Source organism: Arvicola amphibius, chromosome 4 (assembly GCF_903992535.2).
Source record: "Arvicola amphibius chromosome 4, mArvAmp1.2, whole genome shotgun sequence".
Taxonomy (NCBI): domain Eukaryota; kingdom Metazoa; phylum Chordata; class Mammalia; order Rodentia; family Cricetidae; genus Arvicola; species Arvicola amphibius.
Genome location: NC_052050.1, coordinates 15,189,878 through 15,204,087, shown reverse-complemented (window position 1 = coordinate 15,204,087; position 14,210 = coordinate 15,189,878). Strand labels below are relative to the sequence as shown.

The window sequence follows — 14,210 nt, the reverse complement described above, 5'->3', positions numbered from 1 at the left end:
CCTGTCCTATAAAATCTTCTATTCCTGTGGGACCAGGGAACCGGGTCACCCTAGCTTATCACTCAACAAACGTGGGTTCTCCCAGGGTTAGCATCAGCGTCAGGAGGAGCAGAACCTAACCCTGGGGAACCCGAAGGTGGATCTCCAGAAGAGAGGGACCCCACACTGTGGAAGAAGAGGAGGGCCGGGGAAGAGGCTTGGGCTGTTTCCCAGGCACCGGGCATCCTGGGCTGGGCGGGTCAGTGTACTCTTGGGAGGAGCCTTCCCAGGCGTCCCCAGAGCTACCAAGGTAACTGACCTGCTAAGCCATGTCCTCCCTCAGGAGCGGGAGCTGGAGTGGCGCCCCAACACAGAGTGCAGCCCCTACGGTGAGACCTGAGCCCAGGAGCACAGACTGTTTGGAATGGGCGCCGGGGTGGGGACTGCGGAGCTGGGATGGGGTAAACTCTAGGGGAGGTCCCAAACCAAGAGGAAGAGACTGGACTGGGAGGAAGAAGGCCATGAGGTGCAAAGACACTGAGCGGGGAGTGGGGAGGCTCCCGACTTGCCTCACCCCTCTTCTGCCTGGTTGGGCTGTCACCCCTCTTCTGCCTGGTTGGGCTGAATCCCCGCCCATGTCCCCAGCCCTGGGTGACCATCTTGCAGCCGATTCCTTGGACGGTCCCATCTCCTCTGCCTCAACCGAGCCGTGTTAAGGAAGGTAACTTCCCTGGGTCACTCCCTCGACACCCCGCTGCCACACATTCCTGGGGCCTCCTTTCTGTTGGTTCCTGTATAAATGCTGTACGGGCGAAGGGGATGGGTCTGTGTGGCTGGCGGCCGGCCGGGTGGGCCTGCTGAAACCTGTTCCGCAGATCTGCTGGAGCTCATGATGCTGCAGAATGCGCAGCTGCACCAGCTGCTGTTGAGTCAAATGGTGGCGGGAGCCCTGAACCCGGGGCCAGAGGGGCCCAGCCCACAGGTGTGTGAAAGTGGGGCCCAGGGTGGGCTCTATGTGGGGGACCCCCCCACCTGGAGTAAAAAGACCGAGCATAGAGTAGCAGCAGAAAGCTAGCCCACACCCTGCCTGGCTCAGTCCCTTTGGCATCTACTGTGTGCCAAGGCCTGGTGTCAGCTTCTAGTAGGAAGAGAGTTTCCAAATCTCCACTACCACCCTGACGTTGTTTCCAAGGTTTTCCTTCCATGTATTCCTCTGTGTACCTCAAGTCCCAGGAGCCTGTTACAGAACTCTTTTTAAGGGCTCAACTGCTATTTGTCGAACAAAAGAATGGATAAGGGACTGGCTTGGTAGGCTGTGACAGGCAGGTGCAGAGATGTGGTATTACTGCACACCTGGAGAGGGAGGGAGGGAGGGAAGAAGACAGATTCCTTGGAGGACTGCAGGAGGCCTTAGGGCAGGCTCTTGAGGACCAGGTAGGATTTGAACCCGGGATGGAGGGAGTAAGGGGTGTGGGGTCTGAGAAAGGAAGACCCAATGGAAAGGGGACTCTGGGAGACCTGGAGGGATTCAAGGAGGGGTTAGTTGGGGAGTTTAGGGAGGTGGAGATCCTGAATTAGGGCTGCTAACTCACACCCCTAGGTCCTCTAAGGCCCTGAGGTAAGCATCCCCCTTCCTTGAGGGAAGCACAGAGATGCAGGAACAAAGGCAGACTGTTCTCTTGGATGAGTTAGGCTCTTGAATGAGGAGTCGTTTCACCTCCTAGAGACTCAGCTCTCCCCTCTGCAGAGGAATGGGGTGAGCATTTCCAAAGTGCCTTGGCTGCACGCAAGCGCAGCTCACTAAACAGTGTAGCCTTTACGCCGGTGACGGTGATAGAGGTGCAGGAAATAATGTAGCAGGTGGAGGAGGCGGGGCAGTGGGAGCAGGGAGGGCGGAGCCTGCGCCCATCACCACCCCCTCCACTTTACACCCCGCCCCCCCAGGTCTATACAGATAGCCAACAGGAACAGGTGGAGGAAGAGATAGAGGCGCAGGAGCAAGAAGAGCCTGTGGTGTTCCACCATCACTATGTGCCTTGCCCCATGGCACTCTGGCCAGTCTCTTTCCTCCCTGTTCCCTGGCAGGGTGCACCCAGGATTCAGCACCAGCCGCCTGCCTCCCGGCAAGGGGAGGTGTAAGTGAGACTGGGGGGGGGGGGTGTTGGGTATGATCAGGTCCCTGATGTAGGCTGAAAGAGCAGACTGGGGGTGGGGTAAAGCCTCAAAAGCCACCCTGGGCCTCTGACAGGGTCTTTCTTCTCTCTCTCCCATCTCAGGAGAGATGTGCCCCCACCCCCACCCCCCAGTGCCACAGGGACTGTTGGTGCGGATGTACTCCCAGCTTCAGGTAGAGGATGGGTAGATGGGCCGTGGGACCTGACCTGGGGCAGACTGAGATGTCAGAAGGACCATGTACCCTTGTGGATGGGGGCTCCTGCCAACCGCTGCCTCGTCCTGTTCTATGTTCCTCCTTGGGGGTCCACCAAGGCAGGAAGGAGCAAGCTGAGGGTTCTGTCTCCCTAGAGTACTATGATGCTGAGAGCCTGCCATGAAGACGGATCATCATCAGGCCTTACCCGCTTCAGCACAGGGCTGCCAGTATGCTGGAGTGACTCTGCATCCATGCTGAAGCCCTTCCTACCCACCCTGTCCCAGTCAAGCCATCTACCCTGGGGCAGTAGGCTCTCTGCTCCACTGCTGTCTCGAGCTGCCTGTTGGGGAGTGAAAGCTCTGTAAAACTCCTCGCTGACCCGATTGATCCTGTTCCCTGTCTGGACCAGAGCAAGGCCCTAATACCAGAGCCCCAGCTGGGCTTTGCCCCTCTTTCCCCTCTGTGGAGTCTCCTTGGGCCTGAAATAGGGCATAAGAGAAGAGGATGTCTCCTGTCTCCAAATGCCTGAAAGCCCCTGGAAGGCAGCATGGTTGAGGAAGAAGGCCGGCTCAGGAGGCCTCTGCGGTGGACTCAGCTTCCTTGGGCCTCCTTTCCCTGGATTCTGTTGGCAGAAAGGAGAGCCAGGGCCGAGTCTTGATTCAACCAGGAACAGCCTGAGGTCCCCAGGGCCATGTGCATACAGAAATTCCTTCCCTTCATGGGACCTCAGTAGGAAATCAGTTGCTAATGGTGTGGGTAGATGTCTGGGGTCTGGGCTGCAGAGGAAAGAGCAGGGAGATGGGAAGGGCGGAGGAGACAACAGGGTGAGCAGGTCACAGTTAGTACCATCCTTGTCACAGGTGCTGTCTGTTATCCCAGGAGCAGACATGGAGAGCACAGGGTGAAATCCAGGTATTTGTATTGAGGTTTAAAAAAAAAAAGGAAATGTCCCCAGTGTCTTGTGCCACTGCTAGAGTCCTTCAGCCAGTGCTGGACCACACCCCGAAGGCACCATGTTGAGTTCCAGCAGCCACCAGAGGACTGGGAGCATTTGTTCACCCAGGACGTTGCCGAAAGGCTCGGGGCAGCCTCATCCAGGCAGCCAGCACCCCATAGGTGCCCGTCCGCCTCCTGTGCCAGTGCTGGCCGAGGATAAAGCAGAGTAGGACCGATGTCACAAATAAGAACAGCAGTATTGACACCATTATGATTATGATGTCTATCGGGGTGCCATTCGTATGCTCTGGGGAGGGAAGAGGCAATGCATTTAGAGATTTTCAGGTGCCAGGCACCCCAGGGAGTCCACCCATCACGCCTTGGCCACTTATGCATTCCACAGCCAGCCTGGCAGCAGAGAGATGTGGCATAAGGTGTCTGCCCCCCATGTGACATAGAAGAGGAAGGTGGTCTGCATTCCAGGCCAGTATCAGGCAGAGCAGTTACCCCTCCTCAGCAGCTCCCGAGACCAGTATGTAAAGCCTGGACACCAGGGCGTTGTGGAATATTAGTTGAAGATGTGTTACATTTGTTTACTCTATGGAACATTTGTTTAATGATGCAAAGGTGTGTTGCATTCTTTTCTGTTGCATTTGTTTAACTCTGTGAAGCTGTGTTACTTTGCCTGCCTAAAACACCTGATTGGTCTAATAAAGAACTGAATGGCTAATAGCTAAGCCGGAGAAAGGACAGGCAGGGTTAGCAGCATTTTGAGAATAAATAGGAGAAGGAAGAGGAGAGGAGGATGCAGGGGACCAGCCACCCAGTCACACAGCCAGACACAGAATAAGAAGGAAAGGAAAAGCCCGGTGGTGGTAGCACATGCCTTTAATCCCAGCATTCAGGAGGCAGAGGCAGGCGGATCTCTGAGCTTGACGCCAGTCTGGTCTACAGAATGAGTTCCAAGAAAAGCTCCAAAGCTACACAGAAAACCCTGTCTCGAAAAACAAAGCAAAACAACAACAACAAAAGGAAATAAAAGGTATATAGAAATAGAAAAAGGTAAACGCCCAGGGGCAGAAGGTAGACAAGATAATTTAAGAAAAGCTGGCTAGAAATAAGCCAAGCTAAGACCAGGCATTCAAAGAATGCTTTGTGGGAGCTGGGTGGCGGACCCCCAAAGACAAAAGAGAAAAAAAAAACCAACAAGAACGCCATGGCCTGGAGGATGTCGTGGTCAGGTTTATACCATGCCCCTCGTCAGGCAGAGCTGAGTGAGCTACAAGCAAGCTCATTTACAACAGGCCTTGGCCACCACGAGTCACAGACTAGCAGTGCTCCGGGGAAGCTGTGGGTCAGGCCAGCAAGCCTTCGCACTGTAGAAAGGGGCCATAGCTAGAGAGAGCTCACGACCACGGTCAAGGCGACACACGCAGCCACTAGTTGAGCTCTCCTGGCTTCTGGAAAAGTTCGGGTTCAGCTTGGAACTTGGAGAGAGACCCAGTAAATCAGGAAGTAAGAGGGAGCCCTCGGGATTCTACATACGCATCAAGCTACCTAGGAGTGGGGCTCATGGTTTTCTTTTCCCACGATGCCAAGAGGGATGCCATCTCTCCCCCTCTGGGCCCAGCATCTCCTTACCGAAGACTTCGAGGACCTGGGACTCTGAGGTGCTGCGGATGATGTACCCACCGTGGGGCCGTAGGTCCAGCTCAGCCTGGCAGGAGAAGTTGAGGTTATCCTTTGTTAGAGCTGTCCTGTTGAATATGGCTGTGACGTTACTTTCGGCTCCCCCAAAGGTCTGGTTCTGTAGGGTCTCTCTGTCATGGAGCAGGCTGAGGGTGAGGTTCTCAAGGGGCTTCACGGCTTCTGCCGTACACTCAATGGTGAAGGTTCCTCCCACAGACACCCGCGTGGGCTGCAGCTTTAGTGTGACCTTAGCCGGAGGCTCTGTAGGAGACAAAGGAGGAAGACCACTCAGGATGGAACTGTGGCGCTGCAGGCTCAACCTGGCCAGGGCCCATCTCCTGGTATCCCAGGTCCCTAGCTGGACTTGAGAGAGAGGGAGTGGGCTGGGTGTTGGCCTACTCACTGGAAGAAGAAAGAGGAGGAAGAAGGATATGGTGGAGGATGATCTCGGTGATAGTTCTGTGATCGTGATTCGGAAAACAGAGAAGGGGTCTACAGAGAGGAGATCCAGATTGCAGAGCCAGCTAGAAGGATATATAAAAATATCCGGGGGCTGGAGAGATGGCTCAGAGGTTAAGAGCGCCGACTGCTCTTCCAGAGGTCCTGAGTTCAATTCCCAGCAACCACATGGTGGCTCACAGCTACCTATAATGAGATCTGGAGCCCTCTTCTGGCATGCAAGCATACATGGAAGGAATGTTGTTGTATACATAATAAATAAATAAATCTTTAAAAAAAAAAAAAAAATATCCGGGCCTGTCTCCATCCCTTCCAGATACCAAACACAAATGTTTGAATTAAACAGCTGGGTGGTTATCCTGAGAGCACAGGAAGGGAGCTCCTCTATGTGTGGACCCTTGAGGAGCTGACTGTGAGCCTCCTCCTGAACCCCGGGCAGGAGTCGCGTTTGCCTCACTTCTCCAGCTGGTTTCGTGACCAGTGTCATTGCGGATCCACTGAGTAAGGACTACAGCGGTACCCTGGTTTCCGCTTAAACTACTCCACCCATCCTCACCCCACCTAGGACTCAGAACATCTTTCCAGCTTTTGATCCATCAATGTCGTTAACCGGTATCAGGGAAACACCTGGAGCTAAGATTGAGCAAATCCTGGCTCATGCTGGCAGGTGTGTACACAACGCGCACACGTTTGCCACGGGTCCTTGGGAGGGATGATGAAATGCTCCACTTTCTCCCACTTTCCTGGTATTCTCCAGTAGCTCCTCCATCTCACGATGCTTCCCTGATTCCCCCAGTGCTTGTGATGCTTATGGAGTGTTCTGGCGACAGAACCGGGGTGGGAACTGACTTCCAGATCCGTGCAAACCCTGGCTAGACTGACATTCTTGGAGAAAGATTCAAAACCTGTGCGGTCTGCTTCCGAGGTATAGGAGGACTTGTGGAGCCCAACCAAGGGTGTAAGCGGATCCTGAGCCCACAGACCTGACCAGCTTGTGGTTCAGGAGCCCGGAGGAGATGAGGACCATGATGGGAAGCCCGGGAGCAGTCACTGAGCAGATGTGGGAGTGTATAGTGGACGTGGGCCCTACCCTGAAGAGTGGAGACCCAAGCATAGACACTCACTGTATACTCTGACGTTGAGATGCTCTGAATGCTGCTTCTCCGCACAGGTGAAGTGGCAGAGGAGGCTCGTGTCTTGGGAGATATTTAAGACTAAGAACTGTTTCCACTTTCCTCGAGGGTGCTCCTCCAACACTCTCTTACTCAAGGTGGTCTCCAGACCACCCACTTGCGGATCCTCACAGCTTGTGCTGCAGTTGACTTTCAAAGAGCCTGTGGCTTCTACAATCTGCTTCTCGGACGATACGTGGACCTCGAACGCCTTCTCACCAGACCCTGGAAGAGCAAAAGCACCAGGCAGCAGATGTCTCCAATGCCTGCCCTCAGGGATCTCTATTACTTCACACCATTCCCCAATCAGACCTACAGCGGCTGCCACTCAGGGACTTCCTGCGTTCTTTCCTCCAGTCCCTCTGTCCATCAGCACTAGGTCTGTCTTCCTCGAGCCTCTCTCTCGCTGTGTTAAGCTCCAGTTTAAAGTCCTCTTTGTCATGAAGACACCTCTGAGAATGGAGGTAAGCTTTGAACTCACACAAACACAGAGAACTGCCAGGATGCCCTTCGGGTACTGGTGAGCTCCGGGGAAAGGCATGGGGCAGGTGGTGGAGGGACTCTTATTTTTTTCTCCCTGAGACAAGGTATCTCTGTGTAACAGTCCTGGCTGTCCGGAACTCACTTTGTAGACCAGGCTGGCCTCGAACTCTCAGAGATTAACCCACTTCTGTCTCCCGAGTGCTGGGATTAAAGGAGTGTGCCATCACTGTCCGGAGGGACTCCACTTTTAATAACATGGTTAAGAAAGGATCATGATAATGACATTGGGGCAAATATGGAAGGAGGCTGTGAACCTTGTGTGTGCTGCGGGAGCAAGTTCCAGATACTGGGAACTGCTGGCTCCCAGACCTGCCCACTGGGAACTGCTGGCTCCCAGACCTGCCCGTGGGAACTTGCTCTCCTGAAGCAATGGACAGCCAGAATGGCAGGAGCTTAGCTAGGAAGAGGAATGTTAGAGACAAGGCCAGAGAAGCAACAGGCTACCATGAGAAGGAGCTGCTGCTCTCACGGCTCATAACTTATGCTGATGCTCTGTAAACATTTTGAAGCTTCTAGAAGGCTGGGCATGAGTTTTGTCTGTTTCTCTTTACGCTGACCACACAGCCCAGTGCATGACAGATACTTGGGAAGTATCTGGTATACAAAGATGAGACCCTTGGTGCTCACTGCCACCCTGTGAGGACCATGAAGGTCCTAGGTCCCAGCCAGCAGGGCCCCTACACATGGCCTGTTTTCTCTACCTCCCACAGCCCACTCAGCCATCAGCTAGCGGTATGTAAATAACCGGCAAAAGGGGGGCTTTCCATGTAGACAGTACTGGGTTTGAACTCAGCATCTACCAATGTACTATCAGGGCAGCCTAGGGTTAGATGCATCCTCTCTCTGAGCCCCAGTTTCTTCGTCCGTTAAGAGGGCTAATGTGCCGTCCCCTGGGTCCTGAGTGCAAGCAAGCTTGAAAGCACTTGGCAGGTTGACTAAGGCACAAGGCACTCAGCACGTAAGTGGCAGTGTCCTTCCAGAGCTTCCTGTCCCACTGAAAAAAGTTTCATTTTCAGTTTGTTGTCCCAGTGAGCACAGCGTCCCCTGCTGCCCTCTGCTGTTCACTAGGCCCCTTTGGCACACTCTCATCTCTTTGCTTAGACCCTGGCACCCCTTCTTACCCACTCACTGCTCGCCACGCAACCTTGGCAGCCTATCGCATCAACATTCTCAGAGCCTTGGGCTTGCTCCATCCAGTAACCAAGAGGCCATGATCCTAGCCACTGCCTGAGGCCATGGGCAACCCAAGCCAAGCTGTCACCGTCTTCTGGATCCATGGTGGAGAGGCCCCTGTAGCCAGGATGCCCTCCTCCCCAACCTGAAGCTCAAGGAATAGTGCGGAACTCCCTACTCTAAGATGCCACGTGCTGGGAACCCTGGGGACCGCTTACCTGAGCAGCAAAGCAGGGTAAGAAGGGTTATAGGCAGGCTCCAGCAAACAAAAGAAGACATCTCAGGTGGGGTCTATCGGCTCCAGGGGCTCCGCTGCTGGCTGCCTGGAGGGAGACGGAGAGATGAACACCACAGATTGGGGAGTGAAGGCTGGAGCTTGGGATTGAAATCCGTAGTTTTCTCTGCATGAGTGATCTCATTTCCTCTCATTATCTGAGATCAGGAAGCCCATGCACAGGACAGCTCCCAAGCCTTCAGACCCTCAAGAATTCAGGCAGAGGAAGCTGGGAGGCAGTTGATAAGCAGGGGTGTAACATGGCCCTCCCACGTGGCTTGCTCCCTGTGTAGGGTTAGGAGAGCAAGGGGAGCTCATATTCAGGGAAGTGGGTGTGGTGCAAGAGCATGCGTGCACGCCCTTACATGTGTGTGTATGTGTGTGGAATTTCTGTCTGCGTGGGGCAGAATGGGGCCCCCAAGGCTCAGATCTGGGGACCTCTGAATCCCACCGGGCCTCTGTTTTAGTCCTCTCTGGTAAGAGAATATCCAAAGTTAGAAGAACACAGTCACACAGCTATCTCCGGCTAAGGCCCTGCATATGTCTGCACACATTAATGTCTCGTTTAGCTTCCAGGAGAAGCCTAGCCCTAACTCAGACAATGCAGGGCCCACATGGGGCTCAGAGATTGCAGAAGGGCAGCCCACAGTGGTCTGCAGTGGCCCAGGTCAGGAGGTCAGGGAACAGACTGGCTACAGCCTATTTCCAAATCCTAGGCCCTTTTCCAGGTTTGTTAGCCGGTGCCTTCTTGCCCATCTACCATCCAAGCAGGGCCTTGGTCTGGCAAAGCTAGAACCTAATGCTTTCCAGGTAGGTTCTTCCCACAGGCAGTGAGTTTTTATGGGAGAGAAGACCTTCCTGGGATGTTGTGTTCACCATATAACCAACCTTGCTCTCTCAGTCCTTAGATCCTCTGGGACAAGTGGGGCAATCTCAGAAAGGGCCTATCTGAAAGGAGTCCCAGGGTTTGGGGGGCTCATTATCTGAGGTCAAGTAGCCACACACAAGGCCAGTTCCCAGACCATTGCAGCCTCCAGATGTCAAGCAAAGGAAGCTTCGATGGCTCGACCAGTGACCTGGGTTCCTGGGCTGGAGAGTACTGTGGCATCCTACCATTCTCCCAACACTGTGCACAGCTGTCCCGTGCTGATGTTAACAGCTGGATCCAGGGAAGTCCCTGTGTGAGGCTGCTGAGCTTTGGAATCATGCCAGAAGGAAGGGGAAGACAGGGTAAGCAGAGAGAAGTGGGGAGAAGTGGAATGGGGGTCGGGGGTCGGGGGTCGGGGGTCTCTGATCTCACGAGGGTAACAGAGTGCTGAGGACAGGGGACAGGACAGCTGGAAGGGACTGACCTCCTGTGGGTAGTAATAGTAATAAAATAATAATAATAATAATAATAGTGGTGATAGTAATATAGCAACACAGACACTACATATAGGGGGGAACAAGTCCTTTTTCATTTTGGGGGTGCTGATGACTGAGATGCTGTGGCTTCCTACATGCTAGGCGAGTGCTCAGAGCTGCACCCCTAGGCTCTCTTTGTGATTTTCATTATGAGACAGGGCCTCACTAAAGGGTCCATCCTGGCCTCGAGCTCACTTTGTAGTTCAAGTTCAGAGAAGCTCGTCATCAGGCAATGTGTGGTTGCGTGAGCATCGTAGTGTGTCCACACACGCCTAGATGGTACAGGAGATTACATGCTTGGTGTACATAGCTGTGCATGCTATACTTGAATACAACTGCAGTACAGTAGGTTGGCACTAATGTCACCAGGGGCCTGGGAGCAATGCGCTGAGTTACCGCGTTAGAATGGCTATGGTGTCTCTAGGTGGTATGAATCTTTTCCAGCTTCAGTGTAATTTTCTGGGACCCCTGTTGTAGACGTGGCTTGTCACTGATTGAAATGTCTTGGGGCATGCAGCCGTGCCCACTTCCTGCTGGTCACTGTCAAAGCACTCTGTAATTATTAACTAATTACTCCTAAATGCTACAAGCTCAAGTACTTTTACTTCTCATCTCCTAGAAGGAGAAACTGAGGCACAGAGAGGCCAAGTGGCTTGATCAAGGTCACATACCTAGGAGAGAGTGAAGTCCCTATGAGTGACAGGCAGCCATGGGTAGCTGATGAAGCCCACCAGAGCAGGGGCAAAGGAAGTCATTGTGAGGGTCAGATTCCCTGGAGACCCTTGGGAGGGACACGCCAGGCAGCAGAAGGCCAGAGGAAACTTCCAGTCAAGGCTCAAAAAGAAAGCAAACAGCCATTACCAGAACAACCGTGGAAACACAGCAGGGCTATAAAAAGAGCTCACACAACAGAAGGGAGAAGGGAGGCTGCCAGGGGCTGGAAAGGGAAGCGGGAGTTTTCCTAGGAGTAGGTTTCATTTTGTAAGATTGGTTCTGAAGATTAATCTCGGAACAATGTGAACGCGCTTGGTTGAAAATAAATAAACAAATGGGTACACAGCACATTTTGTATGTATAGTACCACAATTAAAAAAAAAAAAAAAAACGAGCTGGGTGGTGGTGACCCATGCCTTTAATCCCAGCATTTGGGAGGCAGAGGTAGGTGGATCTCTGAGTTCGAGCCTGTGATCTACGGAGTGAGTTCCAGGACAGCCAGGGCCACACAGAGAAACCCTGTCTCGAAAAACAAGCAAACAAAAGCCAGGTGCGCTGGCATCACTTAGCTGCTGAGACAGCTGGATGGTGAATCTGAAGGCCATCTCAACCCTCTCACCCATCAATAAAAATAAAGGAGACTACAAAATAATGCATGCCATAAAATATGGAACAAATTAAACCAAATCTCAGAAAAATTAACTTTTCAGTCTTAATTTGAGAAGAAATAAAAAAATCTGAGTGGGGGCTGCTGAGGTGGCTGACTCAGAAGGTATAAGCTCTTGTCACCAAGCCTGATGACCTGAGTGTGCCCCCTGGGACCCATGTGGTGGAAAGAGAGAACTGACTCCCACAAGCTGTGCTCTGACTTCTGTATATGTGCTGTGGCACTGTGATAAAATAGGAAAAGAAAGATAATTTCTTTCCCAACTGATATGCAGAGTCAACGTAATCCCAGTTAATCCCAATAAGGATGGAACTTGAAAGTGTTTATGGGAAGAATAAGATGATCCAGTTACATGGGAAGGATAAGAGACAATCCAGACACATGGGAAGGATAAGACAATCCAGACACATGGGAAGGATAAGACAAGCAATTTCTTCTTGGAATATTGAGATTTAATACAAAAGATCAATATGGGGGTAGGGAGATTAGTTAGTGGGCCCCGGTTTTTAGAGCCTAGACACACACCCAACACCTGGCAGTAGCGACATTGCAGACGGCTGGGTAAAAGAAAGTTCTACTACGTGAGGCTGGATCCACTGATCAACCAGACGGGGAGGGGAGCGGTATCCCCACATCACATTAACCAGACAGGGAGGGGAGCGGTATCCCCACATCACATTAACCAGACGGGGAGGGGGAACGGTATCCTCACATCACATCAACTGGAAAACTCAATTCCATTCACAGTGAGTACTTACGTGTGAAGGGAAACTTTAGAAATACTGACAAAATATAGAAGAGTGTTGTCATTGGAGTGAGGTAAGACTTCAACTGTCAATCATAAACAGTAGAGGCTAGGGCTGTGGCTCAATGGGTAGAGCACTTCCCTGGCACATACAGGTCCTGGGTTCCATTCCCAGCACTGAAAAAATAGACAAATCATTGATAACTTGAGTGCACAAAGCAATGTCAAAGGAAAGAGGACATTACTTTTAGCTCAACAGTAAATCAAGATGAAAACCACATCTACCACGTTGGCAGAGGTTAAGAAGTCTAAAGGTCGATTTTTGGAGAAGTTCTAGGGTCAATAATAACCTTTACAGTTACCGATGGGAGAGTACATTGGTTCCCTGGGGAACAGCAAATATTATCTTGTAAAGCTGAGATAAAAACCAACTTGTTTTATTTTGTATTTTTATGTGTCTGTGACCAGAAGAGGGTGGTGGATGTCCTAGAGTTAAGGTGGTTGTGAGCCACCATCAGAGTGCTGGGAACAGAACTCCCATCTTCTGCAAAGCAACAAGCACTCTTAGCCCCTGAGCCATCGCTCCAGGCCCGAGCTAAGTAGCTTCCTCCCCAGTGCACAATTCTCCTCTTAGATATGTACAACCCTGGAAGACCTTTTGTGCCAAGACTGTTTTGTGTGGCTTTAGTCAAATCATCCAATCTCTTTATGCTTTCAGGTCTGAAAGACGAGATTCATGCTAATATCGCCTTCGTAGACTTTTTTTTTTTTTGGTTTTTGGAGACAGGGTTTCTCTGCGGCTTTGGAGCCTGTCCTGGAACTAGCTCTTATAGACTAGACTGGCATCAAACTCACAGAGATCTGCTTGCCTCTGCCTCCCGAGTGCTGAGATTAAAGGCTTGCACCACCACCGCCCAGCTTATTTTTTTTAATTTATTTACTTTTTTCAATTTTATGTGCATTAGTGTTTTGCCATGGGTGTCAGGTCTCCTGGAACTGGAGTTACAGACCAGTTGTGAGCTGTCATGTGTGCTTCGTAGACTTCTTTTTTTTTTAAAGATTTATTTTATTTATTATGTATACAACATTTCTTCCATGTATGCTTGCATGCCAGAGAGGGCACCAGATCTCATTACAGATGGCGGTGAGCCACCATGTGGTTGCTGGGAATTGAACTCAGGACCTCTGGAAGAGCAGTCAGTGCTCTTAACCTCTGAGCCATCTCTCCAGCCCTCATAGACTTCTTGTGTGAATTAAATGGATTAATTTTTTTCCCCTTGAGAAAGAGTCTTCGGTAGTCCAGGCTGACCTCAAATCCGATACAGAGCTGAGGCTAGCCTTGAACTCCTGATCCTTCTTCATCACCTACGCACTAGGATTTCAGGCAGCTGTTACTGCATCTGGCTTTTTAAGATATCTGGAATCCTAGGTGCCATGTAACCATCTCACAAAATAAAAATAAGCTTGTTTGTGTGACTGAATACTTCAGAGAAGAAACTAAGACAAAATTCTAGCAAGTGGGTGGAAAGAGTGATCTCTGAGGAGATAAGTTCATGAAAGCGCTAGTGACAGTCTCACCCACAGCCATGACACTGCTGTGCACTATGGTGACAGACGACACCTTCTTACACTGCTGTGCACTATGGTGACAGACAGACACCTTCTTACACTGCTATGCACTATGGTGACAGACAGACACCTTCTTACACTGCTGTGCACTATCGTGACAGACAGACAGACACCTTCTTACCTTGCTATGCACTATGGTAACAGACAGACACCTTCTTACACTGCTGTGCACTATGGTGACAGACAGACAGACAGACACCTTCTTACACTGCTGTGCACTATGGTGACAGACACCTTCTTACCTTGCTGTGCACTATGGTGACAGACACCTTCTTACCTTGCTGTGCACTATGGTGACAGACAGACAGACAGACACCTTCTTACACTGCTGTGCACTATGGTGACAGACACCTTCTCACACATTACATGTTCAGTTTTACAGAAAGAATACAAAGGGGAAAGGGAAATTCCTGAATGTCTACAAGGAAGAGGAGGCTTGGTGGGAATGTGGGCGG

General features: G+C 51.5%; 2 protein-coding genes across 2 annotated transcripts; one reads left to right on the top strand and one right to left on the bottom strand.

Moving 5' to 3' along the window:
* The first annotated feature begins 308 nt into the window (after positions 1-308).
* On the top strand, positions 309-2,531 carry Prr29 (proline rich 29). The gene is made up of 6 exons (XM_038327606.1): positions 309-368; positions 625-700; positions 855-961; positions 1,924-2,114; positions 2,256-2,326; positions 2,503-2,531. Exons 1-6 carry the CDS (start codon positions 309-311, stop codon positions 2,529-2,531), a joined length of 534 nt encoding a protein of 177 aa, XP_038183534.1.
* A 721-nt stretch (positions 2,532-3,252) lies between these two features.
* Icam2 (intercellular adhesion molecule 2) lies at positions 3,253-12,267 on the bottom strand. Its single transcript, XM_038327605.1, has 5 exons — positions 12,140-12,267; positions 8,541-8,645; positions 6,559-6,831; positions 4,928-5,236; positions 3,253-3,593 (listed from the first exon to the last, which is right to left on the bottom strand). The coding sequence occupies exons 2-5, from the start codon at positions 8,599-8,601 to the stop codon at positions 3,406-3,408; spliced, it is 831 nt and encodes a 276-aa protein (XP_038183533.1). The 5' UTR covers positions 8,602-8,645; positions 12,140-12,267; the 3' UTR covers positions 3,253-3,405.
* Positions 12,268-14,210: the final 1,943 nt, after the last annotated feature.